This window comes from Piliocolobus tephrosceles, chromosome 5 (genome assembly GCF_002776525.5).
Source record: "Piliocolobus tephrosceles isolate RC106 chromosome 5, ASM277652v3, whole genome shotgun sequence".
NCBI classification, from domain to species: Eukaryota; Metazoa; Chordata; class Mammalia; order Primates; family Cercopithecidae; genus Piliocolobus; species Piliocolobus tephrosceles.
In genome coordinates this window covers 132678597-132703416 of record NC_045438.1, presented here as the reverse complement: position 1 = coordinate 132703416, position 24820 = coordinate 132678597, and the positions used below count along the sequence as shown (strand labels likewise).

The window sequence follows — 24820 nt, the reverse complement described above, 5'->3', positions numbered from 1 at the left end:
GCTGACAAAAACAAGCAATGGGGAAAGGATTCCCTATTTAGTAAATGGTGCTGGGAGAACTGGCTAGCCATATGCAGAAAATTGAAACTGGACCCCTTCCATCCATCTTATACAAAAATTAACTCAAGATGAATTAAAAACTTAAATGTAGAACCCAAAACTATAAAAACCCTAGAAGGAAATCTAGGTAATATCATTAAGGACATAGTCATGGGCAAAAATTTCATGATGAAAACATCAAAAGCAATGGCAACAAAAGCAAAAACTGACAAATGGTCTTCTGCACAGCAAAAGAAACTGTCATGAGTGAACAGACAACCTACAGAATGGGAGACAATTTTTGTGATCTATCCATCTGACAAAAGTCTGATAACCAGAATCTACAAGGAACTTAAACAAACTTACAAGAAAAAAAACACATTAAAAAGTTGGCAAAGGGCCAGGCATGGTGGCTCATGCCTGTAATCCCAGCACTTTGGGAGGCCAAGGCAGGGATCACGAGGTCAGAAGATCGAGACCATCCTGGCTAACACAGTGAAACCCCATCTCTACTAAAAATGCAAAAAATTTGCCAGGCGTGGTGGCACGCGCCTGTAGTCCCAGCTACTCAGGAGGCTGGGGCATGGCATGAACCCGGGAGGCGGAGCTTGCAGTGAGCCGAGATCACACCACTGTGTTCCAGCCTGGGTGACAGAGCAAGACTCTGTCTCAAAAAAAAAAAAAAAAAAAGTTGGCAAAGGACATGAACAAACACTTCTCAAAAGAAGACATTTATGCAGCCAACAACCCTGAAAAAAAGCTCAACATCACTGACCATTAGAGAAATGCAAATGGAAACCACAATGAGATACTATCTCATGCCAGTCAGAATGGTGATTATTAAAAAGTCAAGAAACAACAGATGCTGGTGAGACTATGGAGAAATAGAACATTGACACTGTTGGTGGGAATGAAAATTAGTTCAACCATTGTGGAAGACACTGTGGTGAAATCCTCAGAGACCTAGAATCAGAAATAACATTTAACCCAGCAAGCCTATTACTGGGTATATACCCAAAGGAATATAAATCATTCTGTTACAAAGATACATGCATGTGTACATTGACTGCAACAGTATTCACAATAGCAAAGACATGGAATCAACCCAAATGCCCATCAGTGATGGACTGGATAAAAAAATGTGGTACATATACACCATGGAATACTATACAGCCATAAAAAGGAATGAGATTGTGCCCTTTGCAGGGACACTGATGGAGCTTGAAGCCATTTTCCTCAAAAAGCCAAACACTGCATATTCTCACAAGTGGGAGCTGAACAATGAGAACACATGGACACATGGAGGAGAACACCACACACTGGGGCCTGTTGGTGGGGTGGGGTGGGGTAGGGGGCAGGTGGAGGGAGCACATCAGGATAAATAGCTAATGCATGCGGGGCTTAACACCTAGGTGATGGATTGATAGGTGGAGCAAACTACCATGCCACATATTTACCTATGTAACCTGCACATGCTGCATATGTATCTCAGAATTTTAATTTAATTTTTAAAAACATATAAGAAATACTCATTTTTGTCTTAAAGCCAGTTATGTGTTATCGGATTAGAAATTCTTGTTTGTGACATTGCAGAACCCCTTCCATCTGGCCTAATAATAGTAGTAGTATTTTTTAAAGAATGAAGCCCTTTCTTAAAAGCCTAGTTGACTAGGGATCTCAAGTGGACACAGCTGACAGAACTTTGTACTAGAAAGGAGGGAGGATACAGAATGTCTCTTCAGGTATAGTACTAACTTACTTCAAATACCATAGATCTTGAAATGAATGAGCCACTTAGAAAATTCTGTTATTGACACTTAACACTCTGCAGCTTAAGGAAGAGAGAAAGTTTCATAGCCCTGTTATTCATCAAATACTGGTTTTCTACCAGAGATCACAGCCTTGGCTTGCTGTTGTTTTCCTTTTCTACATAATCAAGTGAATTTCCTTTACGTGTAAAACCGTCTTTAATTTTAACAGAAATGGTGCTCTTATGGGTTAATGGAGCTGAGTTAAAATCCACTTGCCATCAGTTGCTGCCCTGGTCTATAGGAATTTTCTTAGTGTATTAAATTTGCTGCTTCTGTTTTTTTTCATTTCTTTTGCAAACATGTTTTGAAATATTTCAGACATACTAGTAGACAAATAATAATATAATGAACACCTCTGTTCATACTGTCCTGCTTGTGAGTTAAAACACTGGCAGTAGAGCTAAAGTTTCTGGAGACCCTTCTCTCACATCTGCCCATCACTTTCAGTCATTGGTTTCAAATACTCTTTTTTTTTTTTTTTTTCTGAGATGGAGTCTTGCTCGGTCGCCCAAGCTGGAGTGCAGTGGCACAATCTCGGCTCACTGCAACCTCCACCTCCTGGGTTCAAACAATTCTCCTGCCTCAACCTCCCAAGTACCTGGGACTACAGGCGCACGCCACCACGCCCAGCTAATTTTTTGTATTTTTAGTAGAGATTGGGTTTCATCATGTTGGCCAGGCTGGTCTAGGACTCCAGACCTCAAGTGATTTGCCTGCCTTGGCCTGCCAAAGTGTTGGGATTACAGGTGTGGCCACTGCACCCTGCCAAATAGTCTCTCTCTTTTTTTTTTTTTTTTTTGGAGACAGAGTCTTGCTCTGTCGCCCAGGCTGGAGTGCAATGGCGCAGTCTTGGCTCCCTGCAACCTCCACTTCCTGGGTTCAAGTGATTCTCCCTGCCTCAGCCTCCCGAGTATCTGGGATTACAGGCGCACGTCATCATGCCCTGTTAATTTTTGTATTTTTAGTAGAGACAGGATTTTGCCATGTTGGCCAGCCTGGATGTTCTCTCATTTTTAAAAAGCAGTTTCACTTTAGACACTAAAAGCAAGTGTCCTAATAAACGCTGAAGAAGAAAAATATTTTATTAGATTATTTGCCCTTACCTCTCTGAATTGAGAATACATTTTCTCAGAAAAAGGTAGAATCCTCAGATTTGTCCATAAACCAAGGGTACCTTAAGACATTTTCTTTGTGTTACAGTGAAAACGACTGTTTTGACAACCTGGAAGATAAGGAGCTAGGCTAAGTCTTACTCACGTCTATCCCGTCTGTCACTAGGAAAGTTTCCTACCTTTCCAAAGGTTGGTGCTCCATTTTGCCCCTATGTGGATTTATTTCGCTGAAAATTGCTGCTCATGGCAGGTAGGTCCTGCAACTGGTCCTTTTATTCATCTTCAACTTTCTGATCTGTGGAGGTTTTTTAGGAGTTACCTGGAGCACTTAGAACTGACTAGAATATCCCTGTTTTACTTTGCCTAGAAATATCCTGTTATACTTATTTTTTTTTTCTTTACCTGTTCATTCTGACTGTTGCTTCTGTTAAAGATGACTTGATCTAAAGAGTAATCTTAGGCCTAAGTTGTTCTTTTCTTCATTTGTTTTAGAAGGATTCAGGAGATTTATGATTTAAATTTTGACGTTGTGATCATTACAGTTAAAACACATTTTAAACTAATAGTAAAAATATTTTCTACCTAAGAGAAAAAGGGCTAAACCTATTACAAAGGATGACTCACTGTGGAAATACTGATTGTCATGATGTGGTAAGTTTTGCTTTACTCCGCTAATATGGCTACGGGAAGCTCCTTCTGGTCTTAACTGCCTGGACAAATCATAGTGGCCTTACAGTAGCTGGTACTGTTGGAAGACTGGCCTGTATTTCAGTGGATTTGCCAACTTTTGAAGAACCCATGGTGATTTCTTCTGAGGTTTGCATGTTTTAACTTCCTTCATGCAAATGCTTTTAGCTACTAAGATTTTTATTTTACCTTGTGTATTTTTCCATGGAGTATGGTCATTCTGTGTTTTGAGGGCAAGGCAGTGGGGTAGGACTGAGTTGAAAATCATAATATATGGCTCATCTTTTCTTTTCTTTCTTTTTTTGCATTTTGTGCTGCTTTTATTTTACGAAAAAGCTAATTCAAATCTACATTAAACTAAGTTGAATCCAAGTCTTTGTGAAGAAGGCCTGGTAGTCTCGTTTACAAAAATAGCCAGTGCCGTCTTTGGCCTTCACATTTCAGGATGGGCACTTCAAATGGCTTCACATTTGCATGTTCAGCACTAGAGCCTAGGAATAGACTCTAGTATCCACTGTAAGATGTTCTTCAGCTATGAGAGCATCGAGTCTCTGCAGCAGGTCATTCTTGGGTAACGAAATGACTTCCACAAATTCTCCATCCCCTGGCTTTGGCTTGGGCCTAATGATTACTGTCACAATGTGTGTGGTAACAGTTTGACAAACTTGGGTCCATACAGACCACTGGAGAACTTTCGGCAGTGTCCCCCTAGTTTGAAAAGGGGTCAAGCTGAGGAATTGGGGCTTGATTCTTCAGCCTGATATTGTTTCATGCCAGGAAAGGGGGGAGAGAGAGGGTTTCCCAGCTCATTGACGTAATGAGCCACTGTGACTAATGGAAATTGCATATTCTTCAGGTAGGTTGGGGTGAAGTTCAGGTAGTTGAGAAATTCATAGCTCAGAGAGCCTGTCTTCCTTAGAGAGAGTGTAAAAATTGACTCTCACTGTAAGTAGTCAGTTTCTTCTTCAAGCTCCCGAAGAGCAGTTGCTCCTGGGATTTCACCATAATCTACGAGACCTGCAGGGAACTCTATGCAAGTAGCCACCCGTTGGCCGTCAGGACTGTTTCACCAGAATGATACACTCTTAGTGAAGCGTTCTCTGCAGCCCAGGGATGATCGCTACATCATCACCAGTCTGTTCTTTCCTGGTTGTACGTTTCACTGAGTCCCAAGTTCCAGTTTTACCAGTAGGAGCCACCTACGTTGTTTTTTCAAGCTTGACCCATTTTCCTTCTGAAGTTAACTGCTCCAAAATAATACAGTGTTTCCATTCTGAGAAGATTCAGTTGGTTCTTGGCTCTCCCTTTTCAAACTAGTCTTTACAGCCCTCAGGAGAGAAGTTCACCTTCAAGGTGTAGGGGTGACAAAGGGAAGAGAATGAAAGAACTACTGGAGGCAGCACTGTCAGCAGGTGCCAGTGCCACGGCTGGAGACACCGGTGCCTACCGAGGTGCTGAAAGGATGTGCCATGGCTCATCTTTTCAAGTCAACCAGTATTTATCAAGCTGCTCTGTGGAAGGTGCTGGGGACAGGATGGTACCTGTCCTTAAAACCAGAATGATCAGACTCAGTGGAAAGAGAGTTACAAGAGTTACTTGAACAACTGTTTGTCCCTGATTATAAAATAAGATGGAGTGGTAAATACACTAGAATAATAGATAAGCTATTGAAAAAAAGTAGAGAATTAATTCCACCTCAATATATCCAAGAAGACTTCATGGCAGAGTTATTGGAATAGGAAAGGCTTGGAAGGATGGGAGGAGGGGAGGTGTTCTGGTTTATGAGTTACATAAATAAGTACTTGGAAGCTTAGAAGTGCCTGGAATATCTGGTGTGAGTTGAAGCATTGAGTGCATTAAAGAATAATAGTTTGAGCCAGAGTCAGAAAAGAAGCTTGATGCCAAATCACAGACGACTGTGAATGTGAGGCTGAGGAATTGGGGCTTGATTCTTCAGGCCTGATATTGTTTCATGCCAGCAAAGGCGGGAGAGAGAGGGTTTCCCAGCTCATTGACGTAATGAGCCACTGTGACTAATGGAAATTGCATATTCTTCAGGTAGGTTGGGGTGAAGTTCAGGTAGTTGAGAAATTCATAGCTCAGAGAGCCTGTCTTCCTTAGAGAGAGTGTAAAAATTGACTCTCACTGTAAGTAGTCAGAAGTCTCTTAAGAATACCAATATCAAAAGCTTCATTTGAGAGATTACTTTTGATGCATATATTGTAAAGCCACCTGTTTGAGATATGAAGTCATTGAGATTTTTCCCATATATGATTTACTTTATCTTGTGGTGGCTACCCAGTTAAATATATTCCTGAAGAGTGTTAATGTGAGGGAACTAAATTTTTGTAAATTGAGTCATTTTAGAGCAGCAAGAATTTTTTTTTACAGATTTCTATTGTAATATAATTAATCTGATTATTTTAGAGCAAGACAGTATCCATCCCACCCCCACTCCTGCTCTGTCCTATGAACATATGCTTCAAAATTTTTGTCTTCTCAACATCTTGAACTGAGAAGCCAGTATTTAAATCTTAACCTTTATAACACACTGATTTGTACCATTTGCAGATGACAGAATTCCCTGTTATTCTTAATTTAGAAATAACTTACGTGAGTGGACTTGTTTCTAGTTTGTTTTACTTGCTAAAGAACACAAGTTGTTTGGGTTTAGGATGGGGTTTGGCACACCTTTTCTGAAAGGGCCAGGTTGTTAATATTTTAGGCTTGGGAACCATATGGTAACTGTGCTTGTTTTAATTGGAAACACCTATAGACTGTACATAAATGAATGGACATGGCTGTGTTCTAATAAAACTTTATATATAAAACAGAAGAGATTGGGGTTTGCTGACTCCAGCCTAGAATTTTCTTCCATTTAAGCTGATTTCATATCTAAAAGAAAGTAAAAGACAAGATGTCAAATTACTGCATAAGTTATTCCTATAACGTAGGCACCTGTGGCTTATAGAGACTGCTATTTTTAAGTGTTGCTATGTTGCCTTTATATGTATAACCATAAGCAAAAATTTCTTTCATCCTGCTCTACCTTTTCCTCAAATATTTTGAATACCCGTCATGTACCAGATGTTAGGCTGAGGATAAATGGTGAAGAGGCAGAGTGGCTCCTGTCCTCACAGAGCTGTAGACCAGTACAGGGGGCAGACAGTAAGCAAACAAAGTAATTCTAGGCTGTGATAAGCACTATGATGTTATCAAGCATGATACTGAGAAGGAATTGGCGGGGGGGGGGGGGGGTTATGTATATAGAGTGTTGAGGGGAGGCCTCCCTGAGGAGGTGAAGTTGAAGCTGAGACCTGAGGCCAAGAGGATTTAGTCATGTGAAAAACCTGATGGGTCAGAAGACAGTTATCCTCCTCTTCTCCCTCCGTGGAATGTCAGTCAGTATAAACGTGGATAAACTGTTCACATTTTCAGAGAAAATATTAAAAGCTATTTTATAGTATCTTCCCCCCTCTTTTTAACTTCCGTTTTAGGTAAGACTAAAAGCAATGAGAACAAATGGAAATTTTTGTCTTCTGGTTAACACACGCACATACGTTCTGAGTATACATTGAAGTGTTGGCTACCAGGATAAAAGTTTTAGCACTGTGGCCTATTATTTAGAGCCTTTGGGATGTGTGGAATTTGTTAAGCATTTTTCATTTGCATTTTATAAGGTTGAAACTGCCTGTTTGCGTTCTCATGGCGCTCCTGAAGGAACATGCGGTGGGAGAGCGCCCTCTGCTGGCGACTCTCCCTCATCGTGCTCTGCCTACTGTAGCCAGTGTGACAGGCGTGGCTTCCCAGAGGGTGTGCTCCAGTGGTCAGGCTTTGGGGTCTCACAGGCCTTCCACTGTCATATCACAAACTCTTTAGGTCACATTTAGGAGAATATTCATAAATAGACTTGTACATCCCTAGCTCCTGTGCTCTGTTGCTTTTTTCCTTATCTGTGGCCCTCTAATTACCAGTGCTCTTTCCTGGACTGATTACTGACACTTTCATGGCAGATGAAGAGGGCAATGTAAACTGAGTGAAGCTCTTGTGTTTTCACCTGCTGTCTTTGGCAGCTAAGAACCACCTAACGTTGCCTCACTTTACTGATACATACTGTTGACAGATGCATGAAATGAATATAAAGTGGATACGTGTGTGGTAGCATTTTGAATCTTTGTACAGGAGGAGCATGTCCTACGTGAAGTGATCATCCTGCGGGAACCTTGATCTAGAGGGATTCACCGTGTTGGCTAGGTTTGGGGTGTTTCATTTTTGTTCTCGGGGTTTTTGTTTGTTTGTTTGTTTTTGTTTTGTTTGTCATTGTTTTTCATTTTTATTTTGTCCCAACATTTTCCTTTATGGTCCACCATTAGATATTGATCAGTTGAAGCTCATTTTAAGACTCGTTGGAACCCCAGGGGCTGAGCTTTTGAAGAAAATCTCCTCAGAGTCTGTGAGTTGATGCTTTGTAATTATCTGCCCTGTTGGGAGCCTCTGCCACTTGCCTTCTACCAATCTGTACTTTGACCTGGGTGTGTTTGTAAGCACACATACCCTTTGTGTGCTGACTTCCAGGATGAGTGAGGTATAAGATAGTGTGAGTGTGTGTGTGCGTGCACGCATGTGTGCCTGCTTGCATGCACAAGTGTGTTTTATTCTCTATCTGGGTACACACTAAGATCATGGGAGCCTCTATTAGGCAATAGTATCCCAGTAAAGCTATGAGATTTGAGATTCTAATTCATTCCAAGAGATTAATGCAAAATGTGTGTCTCTGTCCTCAAGCTCTGACTTTCATCTTTCTCAGAAGTTTCACGTATGCTCTAGAGCTCTTTTCACTGTTTCTAGTGTTTGTTCTCAGCGCATGAGCTTCACCATGTATTTAGTCCAACTTAATCACTAAAAGAATAAAATGTACATTGTCTGCACACTGTTGCCCCTTCCCATAAGTTATTTTTTATTGTTTTAGAATAGATACTCACATATTCTATGTAAAATGTTTGTTCCCAACAGAGGGACCTTTCTATCCAGTCCCTAGACCCCACTCAGAAGAAACAACTCCACTCTTGATACCTCAGATCCACAGGAATGTGGTTATAAATTTTCCTCCTTTTGCCTTGTAATTATAAGTTAAATAACCCGAGACAGAGTTTGGAGCTAGTGCTTTCTTGCTTCTAAGCAGGGACTTAGACAGAAGCCATGGCAATGTGACTCTGGCCTGTTTTTGCTATGATTTCCTGCTCTTGGTCATTTTCTTGGGCCAGAGGCATGAGAGAAGCCATGAAAGCCCAGTTTTTTTTTTCCTTTTTCCCTCAATCTGCTGCCAGGCAGTTGAACAAAAGAAAAAATGAGCTAGAGCCAAGCTCCAGTTATGCCTTCCTGGATTCTCCTCCCAACATTTATGACTGAAGGGGACCTTTGCCTAGTTGAGAAGACTGCTGGGTAGCTTGAGGCAGGCATAAGTAGTGAGTTGGAACCGTTCATTCACCTTCCTGACAAAATAAAGAATACCATCATTTGGTATGTATCCAGTACATTTCTTGAAAGGATGCCAAAGCCCAGTGTATTTCTGAACCTCCACTCTGAATTTTGTTTCATTTACTTATTTAAGATAAAGAAGCAAAGGCCCAGAAAGGCAGTGACTTTTCCACATCATGCACTGAGTCACGTGGCAGAGCTGAGTACAGATCCCAGATGCTGGATAACATGATCCAAACTGTAATCGCATGTGATTACACACTATTTTGGAAGTCATTGTCAGTGTTACCACAATGTCAACCTAAAGAGGTATTTTTCCCCCTTTATGATATATAGAAGCTGGATTAGAGTGAATCAAAGATATCAGACGATGCTTAGAAAGGGCAGTACTTTTTTTTTTTTTTTTATGTTTTTTCTTAGAAACACTGTCTTACAGTAAGAGGCCCTAAGGGCAGAGGGAGGGCTGGGAAGGAGCTCAATTAATAAATAGTGCTAATGAGACCACGCAAATTCATTTCCTTCCTGAGAGTGATTCCTAGCAGCCCTTTCTTAGTCTTCTCTTCCATCCCAACCATCTGCCCTATAGATATGTGCTATTCGTCACAAGGAATTCAAACCAAAGTCTAGGTAAAATAGTCAGTAGTATTTATCTCTCATTAATCCATCACTTATTTTTAAGAAAGAAACACTAGGTGCACAGCCTAATAGTGGAGGTCCTTCTGTGAAATGAGGCACATGATATATTTCAACAGCTCTACTGAAATTGAGTACCAGAATACAGAACTTAACTCATATAATATTATATTGAGTGTAAGAATAAGAAAGTTTTTTTTGTTTGTTTTTTCCTACATAATTGGGGCAAGTGGATAAAAGTAGTTTAAACATCCTAAGGGGTAGACAAGATTAATTTCATGTTCACGACACGGCCCAAGTACCTGTTTATCTTATGGTAACATAATGGAAAAATAAGGCCAGGTGGGTAAAATTGTTCAGAGATTTTAAAAATTTTAAAAATTAAAGAAAAAAGACATTAGTGAAGGAATGCAGAAAATAGAAAGCCAACAGCTATTTTCATTCTCCTGAAAAGTAGTGAAGTAGCGATGCCAATAATTATGAAGAAATTGAATGCTGAGTAAGAGAATGCAGTAATGGATTGAGAACCTATTAGGATGAGCCATAGGAAAAGGTATAAATGGGTTGTTATGGAGGCCAAGGAAAGAGAATTCATTTGGTTAATGTCCCAGTATTTGTAATAATCAGTGAAAGAACAAGAAAATCATATTAAGAAAGCAAAGGCAGACTGGGCACAGTGGCTCACATTTGTCCTCAAAGCACTTTGGGAGACTGAGGCAGGAGGGTCACTTGAGGCCAGGAGTTTGAGGCTGCAGGAAGTGGTGATCGTGCACTGCACTCCAGCCTGGGTGACAGAGCAAGACCTTGTCTTTAAAAAAAACTAATTAATTAAATTAGATAAAAAAAGCAAAGACCTGACTCATTCATATTTTCCTCCAGAAATAGAATCTTTCTAACCTCTTGATAGAAAGGGGATATAAAACAATAACCTCTTTGACTAAAGGAGACAAAGACAGAATGCGCAGGCCAGGTATTGTTCACAGGAAGGAAGGAGAAGTGGAGGATTTTTACATTTTAAGACCCAACTGGTATATTGCTATTGCTGGTTTACTTTGTGGCCCCTTTTTGTTACTTCCCTTGGCATGAAAAGTGTCATTTGTTACGTGATTTGTTAAAGGTAACTCTAAATTCTGTTTCCTAAACTCCTAACAAAATAAAGAATTCCATCATCTGGTGTGGATCTGGTACGTTTCTTAAAAGGACCACAAATCAAAGTGTAATTAATACCTCTTTTGGAATTTACTGGCCTATCTTTGGGCTTAGGGAGCGTGAAAGGCAACGTGGAGCACATGGCTCGAGCTCTCTCCCGGTGGCCAGCCTTAAACAGATTACTGCTAAGTCATCTGACCACTAGGGAGTTCAGTTCAGAGGACGAGCTAAAGTAGAAAAATTATTTGGGAAAGCCACAAAGAGGTAAAATTGCTTGGCCATGGTGCTTATTGAAGATGATGCTTCACCTGAATGAGGGAATTAGTAGTTAACAAGAAAAGGACTAGAAAAGGGGTTTACTGAATTACATTGAAGATTTTTAAAATCTCACTTCTGCTCTTAGTAGGAACATGATAAACAGTTCTTACATTTTAGAAGAGGGCGAGTTGTATTAACATTGATGGAATAGTTAAAAGAGAGAAGTTGTAGTACAGCTTACATGTGTGCCTATACATATAGAAAATCTCATAGTTCTGCCCTTGTCAGATACTTGCAGAGTATTTTGCAGACTTCCCTCCACCTGTTTGTTAAGTGAGGTTAGTCTGTTCGCTTGTTGAAGAGACTTGTGGAGGAAATCATATGGCATGCTTTAACACTGTCAGCAGCCTGTGACTTCTGTTTTCCTTTGCCATTAGCCTCTAACCTTCTCCCTGTCTCCTCTTTCTTCATTTACCATTTTATGTTTGTGGCAAGTATTTTAAATGTACCACTAACTAATGTCTTTGAAATGTGGCATTGCTTATTAACCCAGATGCCCACGTGTGTCTTAATTCGGAGGGATGGTGCCTTGGAGAACCTGTGCTGCAAAAGTTTAGTCTCTTCCTTGAATGGATATGTTGGATATTTTATTTTGTTCAAAGTTTGAGTCAAAAATTTTAGAATCATCTATATTTCTCCCACAAACAGGTTTTGGCCGTCAGTACTTGAAAACATTTCTCTGGCTGGCATCCTGGATCAAGGGGCAGTCTGTTTCCAGGGAACCTAAAATATTTAACAGTAAAGATGATGCTAAAACCAAAGAAAAGTAATTTTTCTTATCTGCATGGCCAGTCACTGACTACATGCCTAGTTACTCATGTCATTCACAGAAGCGACTCATGTCATTCACAGAAGTGACTCATGTCATTCACAGAAGCTTTAACATGCAGCCTTGGGTCCTCGGGTAGGGTGAATGGGGGGTAGGTTTTTTTGTTTGTTTAGGGGTGGCTTTTTGACCTTTTTAAAAACTTGAGTTGAAAATTATTTTTTGCACTGTATATTTAACAATGCCCTTGACTAGGCATCTAAGATATTAACCAGCTTCAGCAGATTATGCGTCTGACGGGAACACCCCCCGCTTATCTCATTAACAGGATGCCAAGCCATGAGGTGAGAACAAAGAGACTGTACAGGGATGTCGCACTGAGAAGCCACGTTCTCATTTTATTGCCACTGTATAACCAACAGTTTTTAACATCACTGGATGCTTGCATGTGCCTTGAGGCCTGCCTATGTGCTATTGCAAGATGTTGACTTTTGGGATAAAATGTCATCCAGTCTTGTGAGATTGGGGATATAATTAGTAAGCTTGTAAATGGAAAATTGTTATTTTTGTATTTGGTTTTGTGAATTTAGTGCTGTGAGGTGGTTTCTTTCTAGGTGCTATGCCTGTAGCTAGGGTGTGCTACTATCATGACCTTTATCAGAAGGGTAGTTAACTGAAGTCCATTAGCATGCTTTCCAATTCATCCACTTTTTTAATGACCAAAAGAGAATTCTTTATTTAAAAACAAAACAAAACTGAAATGTCCAGTACTAATACATACTATGTTTAAAAGAAAATACACAAATAATATAGAATAAATACAAACACTTTGGTACAGTTAGGTACCTTCTTTATTCTTAACTACTTAGTCTAACTCTTGTTTTATTATCAGAGGTGATTGGGGCACTTCTTTCTTTCTAAGATACCCTTAATATTTTGGGGAACCGGGTTGGCATCACAGAGGGCCCCTCCCAGCAACTTTGTTTCTACTTCGGCTATATTCAGGTCATCTGTTGATTTATCTTTATTAAAGGGATGACTGTTCTCTGAATGAGATAATTGTCTCTTACCTGTTTTCCCTTCATCTTTTTATTTACATGTTCAAGTAGAAAGGGATTACAGCCATTTATATATTCAATTCCTAAAACTTTCTTTTCAAATCAGAAAGATTCTCAATTGCTTTTCAAAGCAGACCTTTCCTCCTGACTCCACATGCAATCATTAAGAAGGTGAAGGCTGGGTGTGGTGGTGTGTACCTGCAATTCTCAGCACTTTGGAAGCTGAGATGGTAGGATCAGTTGAGCCCAGGAGTTTGAGACCATCCTGGGCAACACAGCAATACTGCAGGTCTACAAAAAAATTTAAAAATTAGGGCATGATAGCACACGCCTGCAGTCTCAGCTCCTTGGGAAGCTGAGGCAGGAGGGTTGCTTGAGTCAGAAGTTCGAGGCTATCGTGAGCTGTGATTATGCCAGTGACCTCCAGCCTAGGCAACAGAACAGAGACTGTGTCTCTAAAAAAATTTTTTAATAAATAAGGTGAACTTGCCCAAGCAACCAGATTTTTTGTTTATTTGTTTTTATTTTGTTTTAAGACAGGATCTCACTCTGTCACCCCAGCTGGAGTGCAGTGGCACAATCTTAGCTCACTGGAACTTCCACCTCCTGGGCTCAAGCTTCCTGGGCTCCATCTCCCTGCTCAAGTGATCCTCTTACCTCAGCCTCCCAAGTAGCTGGGACCACAGACATGCATCACTGTGCCTGGCTAATTTTTTGTATTTTTGGAGACAAGTTTTCACCATGTTACCCAGGCTGGTCTCAAAGTCCTGGGCTCAAGTGATCTGCCCTCTTGGCCTCCCAAAGTGCTGGGATTACAGGCGTGAGTCACCGTGCCTGGGCAACCAGAACTTTTTATAACCTTGTGTGTGTGTGTGTGTGTGTGTGTGTAAACATAAATATACATACATACCTTTACTGTTGGATTGTATTAAAACAAATTTTTAAAAGGTGGTTAAGATAGCAGACTTTGCTTTTCTCTGAAGGTGATAGTGGGATAGCAGATAATGTTTCTTGAACTCTCACTTGGAACCAAGTACTGTGTTAAGAAAGTACTAGGTTTGTTATCTCTAATCTTCACTCCAAACCTGTGAGGTAGGACTATTATATTAAGTTTATATTAACTTTTTTGTTACCAGTGTTACTTTGTTAGCAAGGTTTAATATTGATGTCCTTTGATGTGCTAAGAGCACCTACTGAAGTCAGCACTATCAAAAGACTGCTGGTCCAAGACTTACTTTGGGAATACCAACCCTTCTACCAATTTTAGCTGTTTGAGAAGGCTGTCTCAGAAAGGGCTACTTCTTACATATCTCGGCCTCAGTTTTTAAACTTCTCATCCTGTGATCAGAAAGCTGATGAAAGAGAACTTGGTTGATGAGTATTCTCGTTCACTTGAAATGCAACTGTGAGAGATAGCAGGAATAAAGAAGGTGATGATCGTAACTAGGAAGTTAGGATGGCAGTAAGGGAGAAGTTTTATCAAAGACAGTTATAAACATTGGAGTTAGTGGACTTTGTCAGTTAACACTCGTTCCTTAGCAGGACCAAGATTCTTTCTTTGAGAGAAGTAACATTATTGAACAAAGTAATTCTGAAAACCCTTGTTTTTTCAGGCAAGAAACTATATTCAGTCTTTGACTCAGATGCCGAAGATGAACTTTGCGAATGTATTTATTGGTGCCAATCCCCTGGGTAAGTTGACCATATCCTCACCTCATGGATATTGAATTGGTTATGATATAAATTGGGGATTTGAAGAAGAATTTCTCCTTTTGACCAAATAAAGTACCATTAGTTGAATCTTGGAAGGTGATAAATATGGCTTTTATCTATTTGTGTTGTCAGATTTTTTTTTTAATTATATAAGATGCTTATATGTTTAAATGATCACAGACCTTGGGGTCGGGGGAATGGGCAGGTACAGTGGAGAAAGGAGAGAAAGTAACAGGAATGTTGAGAGAAAAGATTGGAGAGGCAGGAAGAAGCAGATACAGAAGAAAGCTATAGCTTGTTCACAACTGCTGTGGATTCATGGTGTCCCTAAGTGGAGGACAGAAACCACTGAAGTGCAGGTGGGTGTTTAGAGGACCCACCCAGGAACTCCCTGCAGGGTGCTCTGCTCTATCGGTAGCTGCCGTTGCTACAGATCCTGTCATTTTCCACATTCATGAACTTTTCCCCTCCCTTATTCTTTCTCTGCCCCTCAGAGGTGTAACCATCCTCTCCTCTTTGTGGAGCTTATTTGCTACCTAAAGTTAAAGAAATGACTTCATATGCCTTCAAGATCCTTGGCAGAGGGAAGTGATGGTGGCAGCTGAAGATATGTGTTGCCTTGGCTAAAAAAGGAATTGCTTTATTATTATTATTATTGTTGTTATTTTTTTTTTGGTAGTGTCAGGGTCTCAGTCTGTTACCCAGGCTAGAGTACAGTGGCACAATCATGGCTCACTGCAAGCTTGAACTCCTGGGCTCCAATGATCCTCCTGCCTCAGCCTCCCATATAGCTAGGACTACAGGCATGCATCCCCATGCCTGGCTAATTTTTTAAAGAATTATTTGTAGAGACAGGGTCTCACCATCTACTAATCTTTGTCTCCTGGGCTCATGCAGTCTGCCCACCTCAACTTCCAAAAGTGCTGGGATTCAGATGTGAGCCACCATGCCTGGCTGACTATATTCTTTGAAGGGGAGGACTGATGTGTGCTTCAGATGGTCCCTAAAAGCTGCTTTGCCTGAGCCTCATTCCCTGACTCTAGAAGAGGGCAGTGGACAGTGCTGTTTAATGATAGACACAGAAAGATCCTACAATAGGGAAGGGAGCTATGCTATGATAACGAGTATAATCCACCTTCTCACTTTTCTTAAGATTGTATTGTGTGGTATGTTTTAAAATCTCACTGCATTTCTTTGCATCTGTGTGGGTCATGTGTCTTCTTAAGGGTCTTGGCAGCCATGCTTCAGGTTTAGTTTTATCTTTTTGAGGGCCGACAGCCATGCTGACCTCTTTAGAAGCTGGAGTGAAGGCTTGGTGATTTTACCTTTTTAAGTACTTCATCCATAGTGGTTATGGAGAGGAATTTTAGTGTTGCTGTGATAATTCTTACAATAGCAGAGATGCTCATGCTCTTTGAAGTATTGGGCAGTTGTGGATGAGTTCGTCTCAGCTGTGGAGATGGAGAGTATGTCATATCTCAGCTGGGTTGCTCTCCTGTCCAAGGATGAATCCACAGTCTCATCAGGGGTAGGTACGATTCTACTGAGATTGGTTTAGGTTTACATCTGCTCTGGCATGCTCTAATTGACTTTGTATGATTTATTTGAGCTGTATTATCTAGTTCAAGGGTCTGTGAGAAGCTCTCTTTGAGCCTTAAGTACTACAGGATGTTGGGAAAAGATGTTGTGTTCTTTCTTTTTTTTTTTTGAGACAGAGTCTAGCTCTGTCGCCCAGGCTGCAGTGCAGTGGCACGATCTTGGCTCATTACAAGCTCCGCCTCCTGGGTTCAAGTGATTCTTCTGCCTCAGCCTCCCGAGTAGCTGTGACAGCAAGTGTATGCCACCACGCCTGGCTAATTTTTTGTATCTTTAGTAGAGACTAGGTTTCACCGTGTTAGTCAGGATGGTCTCAATCTCCTGACCTCGTGATCTGCCCGCCTTGGCCTCCCAAAGTGCTGGGATTACAGGCGGGAGCCACTGCACCTGGCCCGTTGTGTTCTTTCTTGTCTGTCATTCTGTTCTGAATTTGTCCAGAACAGCCCTAAGCCCTAAGTTTTAGACAGGGCAGTACTTACTGACACCCTCTTAACAGACTCAGAAAGATTTGTTAATTCATTTTTTAGTGGGAGAGGGGAGATATTTGTGTTCCAGCAGCTATTTATGTCACAGAGCTCCCGATAGGTCTTCCCATTCTTTGAAATCATGACGTTGAAACCGCCAAAAGAACTAGATACCACTTTGCTAATGAGTTGAAAGGAGGCTTTGGTCCATCTAGTGCTCAGCACTGTACTTCTCAGCATTTAAACGTGCCTTACAGCCCATTGCCAAACAGTGATGTCATATAATGAGGTTCCCCTTGCCGGGCAGATGGAGTACAGTGTTACTGTCACAAGCTCATGCCCAGCATATTAACTGAGCAGGAACATGCCAGCAATATAAATATTAACAGCTCTGTTTCGTCAGCCACTGACTTTGTTTCACTGCTATTCCCAAAACATGAATTAAAACTTAAATTACCCCTTGATGTTAGTGTGTATATTTATCTGTCAATATTTTTTTTTTTTTTAAGAGATAGCATCTCACTCTGTCACCCAGGTTGGAGTATAGTGGCACAGTCATGGTTCACTAAAACCTCGAGCTCTTGCATTTAAGTGATCTTTCCTCTTCCCTATCCCAAGTAGCTGAGACTACAGACGCATAACACCATGCCCAGCTAATAATATCTTTGAGGAATCTTTTTCTTACCCCGACCTTATTGATTATAAGAACATGGTAGTTTTACCCTAGGGGTAATAGAGACTTGTCATATAATCTGTGTTCAATTATAAAATCAACAGCTGATAAGGTTTCTTTTTCTAAGAAGAGAAGACCATCAGAAGAATGTATGTATATATAATCCAGGCATTCACCTAGTACTGTACTTTAAAGTGTAAACTAATGAACTTGAATTGACACATGAATATTCACTTTGTTTCTGTACCCCCCTGAAGCCCATATTTCTCCAGTGGATGACTCTGGAATTCAAGCTGTAGGACAGGGGTGTTTTACAGCCTCTAATATACACAGCAGTCGATCTCCATAGGAAGCTGTCCTCTTCACTATTCACCCCCACCCGCTCCACATTTAAGAAGTAATTTGCAAAGTCTCAAAAGCCTATTTCACCACAGTGGTAACTGGTTATATGGCAGTATTTATCCTCCCAAGTGCTGCCATGCTGAAAGACAAAAATACTCATTTGAAATATAGAGTTAGACAAATCACCATTTTGTAACCCCTTATGAAAGAAATAATTGCTTTTGGAAAGGAAACCCAGTGAATGCAAAAAGCCATAAGTGAAAGGAACGGATATTTATTTGGTACCAAAATATCCCACAGATTACTTGCTTTGGTTAAAGGGAAAACATCTTAACCCAGTGATCAATTTTAGCTCATTAGTAGTGGGACAGATGGCCTTAATGCATTATCACGTGCATGGCATCACCTGTATTTTTGCTGAAAATGTTTAACCTGATTCTTACCATAATTTTTGACCTAACTTCTGGTTTTTGGGAAGTACAGGGGATGGTGGAAAGCAGGGTGTAGACACATGACAGCAAAAGAAGCAAAATCAGACACATCCTGAGAAACGGTCATTCTCAGGACAACCAGAGGGTCTCTTCAGATCAAAATCGGGAAAGAACAGGGCTTAGAAGTAAGGAGAGGCCGGGCACGGTGGCTCAAGCCTGTAATCCCAGCACTTTGGGAGGCCGAGACGGGTGGATCACGAGGTCAGGCGATCGAGACCATCCTGGCTAACACGGTGAAACCCCGTCTCTACTAAAAATACAAAAACTAGCTGGGCGAGGTGGCGGGCGCCTGTAGTCTCAGCTACTCGGGAGGCTGAGGCAGGAGAATGGCGTAAACCTGGGAGGCGGAGCTTGCAGTGAGCTGAGATCCGGCCACTGCACTCCAGTCCGGGCGACAGAGCAAGACTCCGCCTCAAAAAAAAAAAAAAAAAAAAAAGAAGAAGTGAGGAGATTATTCTAGACTAAGGGAGACTAAAGAAATCCAGTCAGTTGCAGTGCATGGCCCCTAATTGAATCCTGGTTTGAACAAACTAGTTCTAAAAGATAACATTGGAATAATTGGAGAAATTTTAACATGAACTGGATTTTAGGTGATATTTAGAAATTATTTGTCAGAGATGATAACAGTATTATGATTATATAGGAAGATGTCTTTGTGTTGAAATATTTGGGGAGGGTAAAGTATCATGTCTATAATTTTATTTTAAAACAGTTCAGAAAAACATATAAATCCATACAAAAATGTTAATTGTTGAATCTGTATGCTGGGCATATGAGTGTTCACTTTATCCTTGTTTTTACTTTTCTGTTTCTGTATATTTGAAATTTTTCATAGTGAAATTTTTTAAAATAAAATTCCCTTTGATTTTAATACCATGTCTCACCCCCATCACCATGTAAAACCCCCAGTTTATTCACTGTTTGAAGATCTGTTTGATGAATATTTATTTGTCTTATGTTAGTAAATAAACAGCGAAGGGGGACAAAAAACAACAACAACAACAAACACACAAAAAACAGTCCTGCCTACCTATTCTAGATTACTGTAGCTGTAGACTTTTGTTTTTATACAGTTTGACTGTATAAAAACTGGTAGCAGTTTGACATTGACATTCCACAAAAGCCTGTTCAAACACAATCCTAGTCATTTAAAAAAATTCTTCTTTAGTAACATGTTCTTTAAAAATACAAAATACAGGAGGAGGGTGAGGGTTGAGAAATAACCTGTTGGGTACAATGTTCACTATTTGGTTATTGGGCACACTGGAAGCCCAGTCCCCATCACTGAGACCCATGTGACAAATGTGCATATGTACCCCCGAATCAAAAATAAAATAAAAAATTTTAAACATACAAAATACAGATACACACACACGCGTAAAGGAGAAAAGGGCCAATATATCCTAGAGTAGGTATTTTTGGAGGAGAATTCTTTGTTTGGATATGAAGGGTCAAAACTGTTTGCTTAATAAGGCATACTTTTTTGTAACATGTTAAAAACTATTTTCCTTCCTGTCTGTGGTACTGATAGCTGTCGACTTGCTGGAGAAGATGCTTGTATTGGACTCAGATAAGAGAATTACAGCAGCCCAAGCCCTTGCACATGCCTACTTTGCTCAGTACCACGATCCTGATGATGAACCAGTGGCCGATCCTTATGATCAGTCCTTTGAAAGCAGGGACCTCCTTATAGATGAGTGGAAAAGTAAGTCCTAAGGGTAGGATTAACATCTTGTACCACTAACCAAAAGCGGTGGGAAAAATAAAAACTGAATGGTCATAACCAACTTACTAAAGCTTGTAGTTGAGGTCTGTAATGCAGAATGAATATGTTCTCTGGTGGAAAGTGTTGTAGACAGTGATACTCTCTGGACCTTTGAGATACTTACGTCTGGTCTGATTGTATGCACAGCCCCTCACATACAGGAGCTTTGCATGGAGATTTGAGGTGTTCAGAGTCATTGCATTTACAACATCTCTCTGAGCTAAGTAAAGAATAGGATTTTTTTACAGTTTTACAATTAGTAGAACTGGGGCAAAGAGAATCTATGTCTTATCAGTTAACTTAGAACTAGTTAGGGACATAGCCAGGAATGGAACCCGTGTATCCTGTGTCCAGTCCCATATTCTTTCCATAAAACACAAGTTCAGAACTCCAGTTAAATCCAAAGAGCCAAGACCATATGTTGCCGTAGCTTGTGAGAGTGCTCTTTCATTCTTGAGCACCTCCGTAGAGAGCTTAAGAGGCACTCAGCAATGAAAAACATGAGAAAAAAAAAAGGTTCTTTTCTATGTCCCTTGAACTTCTGCGTGATAACGTGCTCCATTAGGATATTACATACAAGCTGTGAGGTAGCCCATCATACCACTACCTGGACAGGGAGGAAGGATCTTGAGTGAAGTCAGAGTGCTCGCCAGCAAAGAGAACAGCCTAAACTCTCACGTCTTACTTTTCCTTCCCGATGTCTAGGCCTGACCTATGATGAAGTCGTCAGCTTTGTGCCACCGCCCCTCGACCAAGAAGAGATGGAGTCCTGAGCACCTGGTTTCTGTTCTGTCGATCCCACTTCACTGTGAGGGGAAGGCCTTTTCACGGGAACTCTCCAAATATCATTCAAGTGCCTCTTGTTGCAGAGATTTCCTCCATGATGGAAGGGGGTGTGTGTGCGTGTTAGTGTGTGTGCATGTGTGTGTCTGTCTTTGTGGGACGGTAAGACAATATGAACAAACTATGATCACAGTGACTTTACATGAGGTTGTGGATGCTCCGGGGCAGTCTCCACCTTGCTCTTCTTTCTGAGAGTCGGCTCAGGCAGGCAAGCTTCTGTCTTTTTAGGAATATGTTCAATGCAAAGTAAAAAAATATGAATTGTCCCCAATCCTGGTCATGCTTTTGCTACTTTGGCTTCTCCTGTGACCCCCACCTTGACAGTGGGGCATAGACTTAACAACATCCCACAGTGGCACAAGAGAAGGCCCACACCTTCTGGTTGCTTCAGACCCGACGCTGTCCCTTCGTGATGCGTACAGCCAAAAAGGACCAACCGGCTTCTGTGCACTAGCCTGTGATTAACTTGCTTCGTATGGTTCTCAGATCTTGACAGGTGTATTTGAAACTGTAAATATGTTTGTGCCTTAAAAGGAGAGAAGAAAGTGTAGATAGTTAAAAGACTGCAGCTGCTGAAGTTCTGAGCCGGGCAAGTCGAGAGGGTTGTTGGACAGCTGCTTGTGGGCCCGGAGTAACCAGGTAGCCTTCAGAGGCGGTCATGTGTGCATGTGAGTGCATGCGTATATGTGCGTCTCTCTCTCTCCCTCACCCCCAGGTGTTGCCATTTCTCTGCTTACCCTTCACCTTTGGTGCAGAGGTTTCTTGAATATCTGCCCCAGTAGTCAGAAGCAGGTTCTTGATGTCATGTACTTCCTGTGTACTCTATTTCTAGCAGAGTGAGGATGTGTTTTGCATGTTTGCTATTTGAGCATGCACAGCTGCTTGTCCTGCTCTCTTCAGGAGGCCCTGGTGTCAGGCAGGTTTGCCAGTGAAGACTTCTCGGGTAGTTTAGATCCCATGTCACCTCAGCTGATATTATGGCAAGTGACATCATCCTCTCTTCAGCCCCTAGTGCTATTCTGTGTTGAACACAATTGATACTTCAGGTGCTTTTGATGTGAAAATCATGAAAAGAGGAACAGATGGTTGTATAGCATTTTCATTCATGCCATCTGTTTTCAACCAACTATTTTTGAGGAGTTATCATGGGAAAGATCAGGGCTTTTCCCAGGAATATCCCAAACTTCAGAAACAAGTTATTCTCTTCACTCCCAATAACTAATGCTAAGAAATGCTGAAAATCAAAGTAAAAAAGTAAAGCCCATAAGGCCAGAAAACTGCTGTCTTTCTCTAAATATGATTACTTTAAAATAAAACAGTAACAAGGTGTCTTTTCCACTCCTCTATGGAAAAGGGTCTTCTTGGCAGCTTATCATTGACTTCTTGGTTTGGGGAGAAATAAATTTTGTTTCAGAATTTTGTATATTGCAGGAATCCTTTGAGAATGTGATTCCTTTTGATGGGGAGAAAGGGCAAATTATTTTAATATTTTGTATTTTCAACTTTATAAAGATAAAATATCCTCAGGGGTGGAGAAGAGTTGTTTTCATAATTTGCTGAATTTCAGGCATTTTGTTCTACATGAGGACTCATATTTAAGCCTTTTGTGTAATAAGAAAGTATAAAGTCACTTCCAGTGTTGGCTGTGTGACAGAATCTTGTATTTGGGCCAAGGTGTTTCCATTTCTCAGTAAGTGCAGTGATAAATGTGCTCCAGAGGGACCGGGTGGACCCCCGAGTCAACTGGAGCAAGAAGGAAGGAGACAGACTGATGTTGATTCCCTCTCAGCCGGGACTCTCCCCCTTTCAAGGAGAGTGAACGTAAAGGCCTCATCTCCTTTATTGCAGTTCAAATCCTCACCATCCACAGCAAGATGAATTTTATCAGCCATGTTTTGGTTGTAAATGCTAGTGTGATTTCCTACAGAAATACTGCTCTGAATATTTTGTAATAAAGGTCTTTGCACATGTGACCACATACGTGTTAGGAGGCTGCATGCTCCGGAAGCCTGGACTCTTAAGCTGGAGCTCTTGAAAGAGCTCTTCGGTTTCTGAGCATAATGCTCCCATCTCCTGATTTCTCTGAACAGAAAACAAAAGAGAGAATGAGGGAAATTGCTATTTTATTTGTATCCATGAACTTGGCTGTAATCAGTTATGCCATATAGGAGGTCAGACAATACCACTGGTTAAAATAAAGCCTATTTTTCAAATTCAGTGAGTTTCTCAAGTTTATTATATTTTCCTCTTGTTTTTATTTAATGCACAATATGGCATTATATCAATATCCTTTAAACTGTGACCTGGCATACTTGTCTGACAGATCTTAATATTACTCCTAACATTTGGAAAATGTTGATAAAGCTCCTTAGTTGTACATTTTTTGGTGAAGAGTATCCAGGTCTTTGCTGTGGATGGGTAAAGCAAGGAGCAAATGACGAGGTATTAAGCACTGGGGCCTGTCTTATCTACACTTGAGGGTAAGAGTGGCCAAAACAACAGGGCTCAGCAGATTGTGGCCTGAAGGCCAAATCTGGCCCACCATCCGTTTGGTGTAGTCTGCTAAGAATGGCTTTTACATTTTTAAATGGTTGGGAAAGAAAAACAAAAAGAAGAAGTAGTTTTTTAGCAGGTAAAAAGTAATGTAAAACTTAAATTCCAGTATCCATAAATAAAGTTTTATGAGAATAGAACCATGTTCATCTGTTTATGTATTGTCTGTGGCTGCTTTTGTGCTACAGTGACAGAGGCAAATAGTTGCAGCAGAAACTATAGGACCTCCAAAATGTCAACCATTGACCATCTGGCCCTTTAGAGAAGTCTGCTGACCCTTGTCCCAGGGCTACAGTTTTCTCATCTATACAGTGAAGCTCAAGTTTTCTTCATCTTTGACATTCGAGACTATAAGCCATATATTTTTATTATAAAACTGCCAGAGAGAAGGTTGGGTTTGTGTATATATATGTACATTGTAAGCTTTTAGGCGAATGTATTTTATGACTTTTCTTAGCTGGCTACGGTCCTTGAAAATACTCTTCAGAATGACTGAACTGCATCACGGGATGAAAGAGCCACAGGGTCTCAGAGCTGATTTCTCAGGGACTTTGCTGATCTGCTTCCTTTCTTGGTGTCCTTGGAATGACACCCAGCAGGTGTCCAGGGTGGACAGTGGGGCTCAGCCTGTGAGGATATTGAGAGCTGGGTTTTTGTCTAGGCCCTGGCTGGCAGCGGGGAATGAAGGCAGTGATAGAAGGCAGACCAAGCATAGTCTCCTTTCCATCCCCAGTGACTTTGTAAGGAGGTGAGAGAAAAGGGCCCCGGTTATTACATGGGGTCCTTTAGCTCCTGTAAGAATCAGGCAGTTGTAGGGAGTATTTTGCATTCACATACCAGACATGAGAGCAGCCTTCCTCCTAGGCTTCTGAGAAGAGGGCCTGCTTAGCCCAAGGAGAGTTGACACCAGGAAAAGCTCCCCTGAAGTGAAACCACTTAAAATGGGGACCAAAATGTCATAGAATGTGGTGGACACTGGGGGTAGGGGAAGCCTGAATGGAACTTTAATCATGAAAATGGAACATAATGATAAAAGCATGTTCATAATTTTAAAGATATATTAATTCTGACAAATAAAGAAGAAAAGTTGTTTTTGAAGTGAAACTGATTTTGTATCTTACAATAATCTTATTTGGTTTTTGCAACATGATCATAGAAGGAAGTTTTGCAAAAATATTTGATGGCTTCATCAGTTTTCAGAGTCTCTTGATATTTTGATATTCACATTCTTTTTTATAAGTATCAGTGATCCCCTCCTCAACTTTCCTTTTATTGTTAACTGGTCTGAGTCTGTCACCCACACTTTTTAGGGCTTTTGCTTAAGGTTTG

The 24820-nt window shown here is 40.8% G+C and overlaps 1 protein-coding gene and 1 pseudogene across 4 annotated transcripts in view; one reads left to right on the top strand and one right to left on the bottom strand.

Moving 5' to 3' along the window:
• The window catches only part of MAPK14 (mitogen-activated protein kinase 14), an 85223-nt gene extending 60658 nt beyond the window's left edge, over positions 1-24565 (top strand). For 2 of the 4 annotated variants that reach the window (XM_023212634.2, XM_023212636.3), the window contains 4 exons: positions 8023-8102; positions 14665-14743; positions 19862-20035; positions 20801-24565. In XM_023212634.2, the coding sequence (XP_023068402.1) occupies positions 8023-8102; positions 14665-14743; positions 19862-20035; positions 20801-20868 (401 nt within the window). In that variant the 3' untranslated portion in view covers positions 20869-24565. Of the gene's footprint in view, positions 1-8022; positions 8103-12257; positions 12338-14664; positions 14744-19861; positions 20036-20800 lie in introns of those variants that run through there. The other 2 variants (XM_023212635.2, XM_023212637.2) reach the window with 2 other exon arrangements.
• LOC111543143 lies at positions 4052-5120 on the bottom strand (annotated as a pseudogene).
• Positions 24566-24820: the final 255 nt, after the last annotated feature.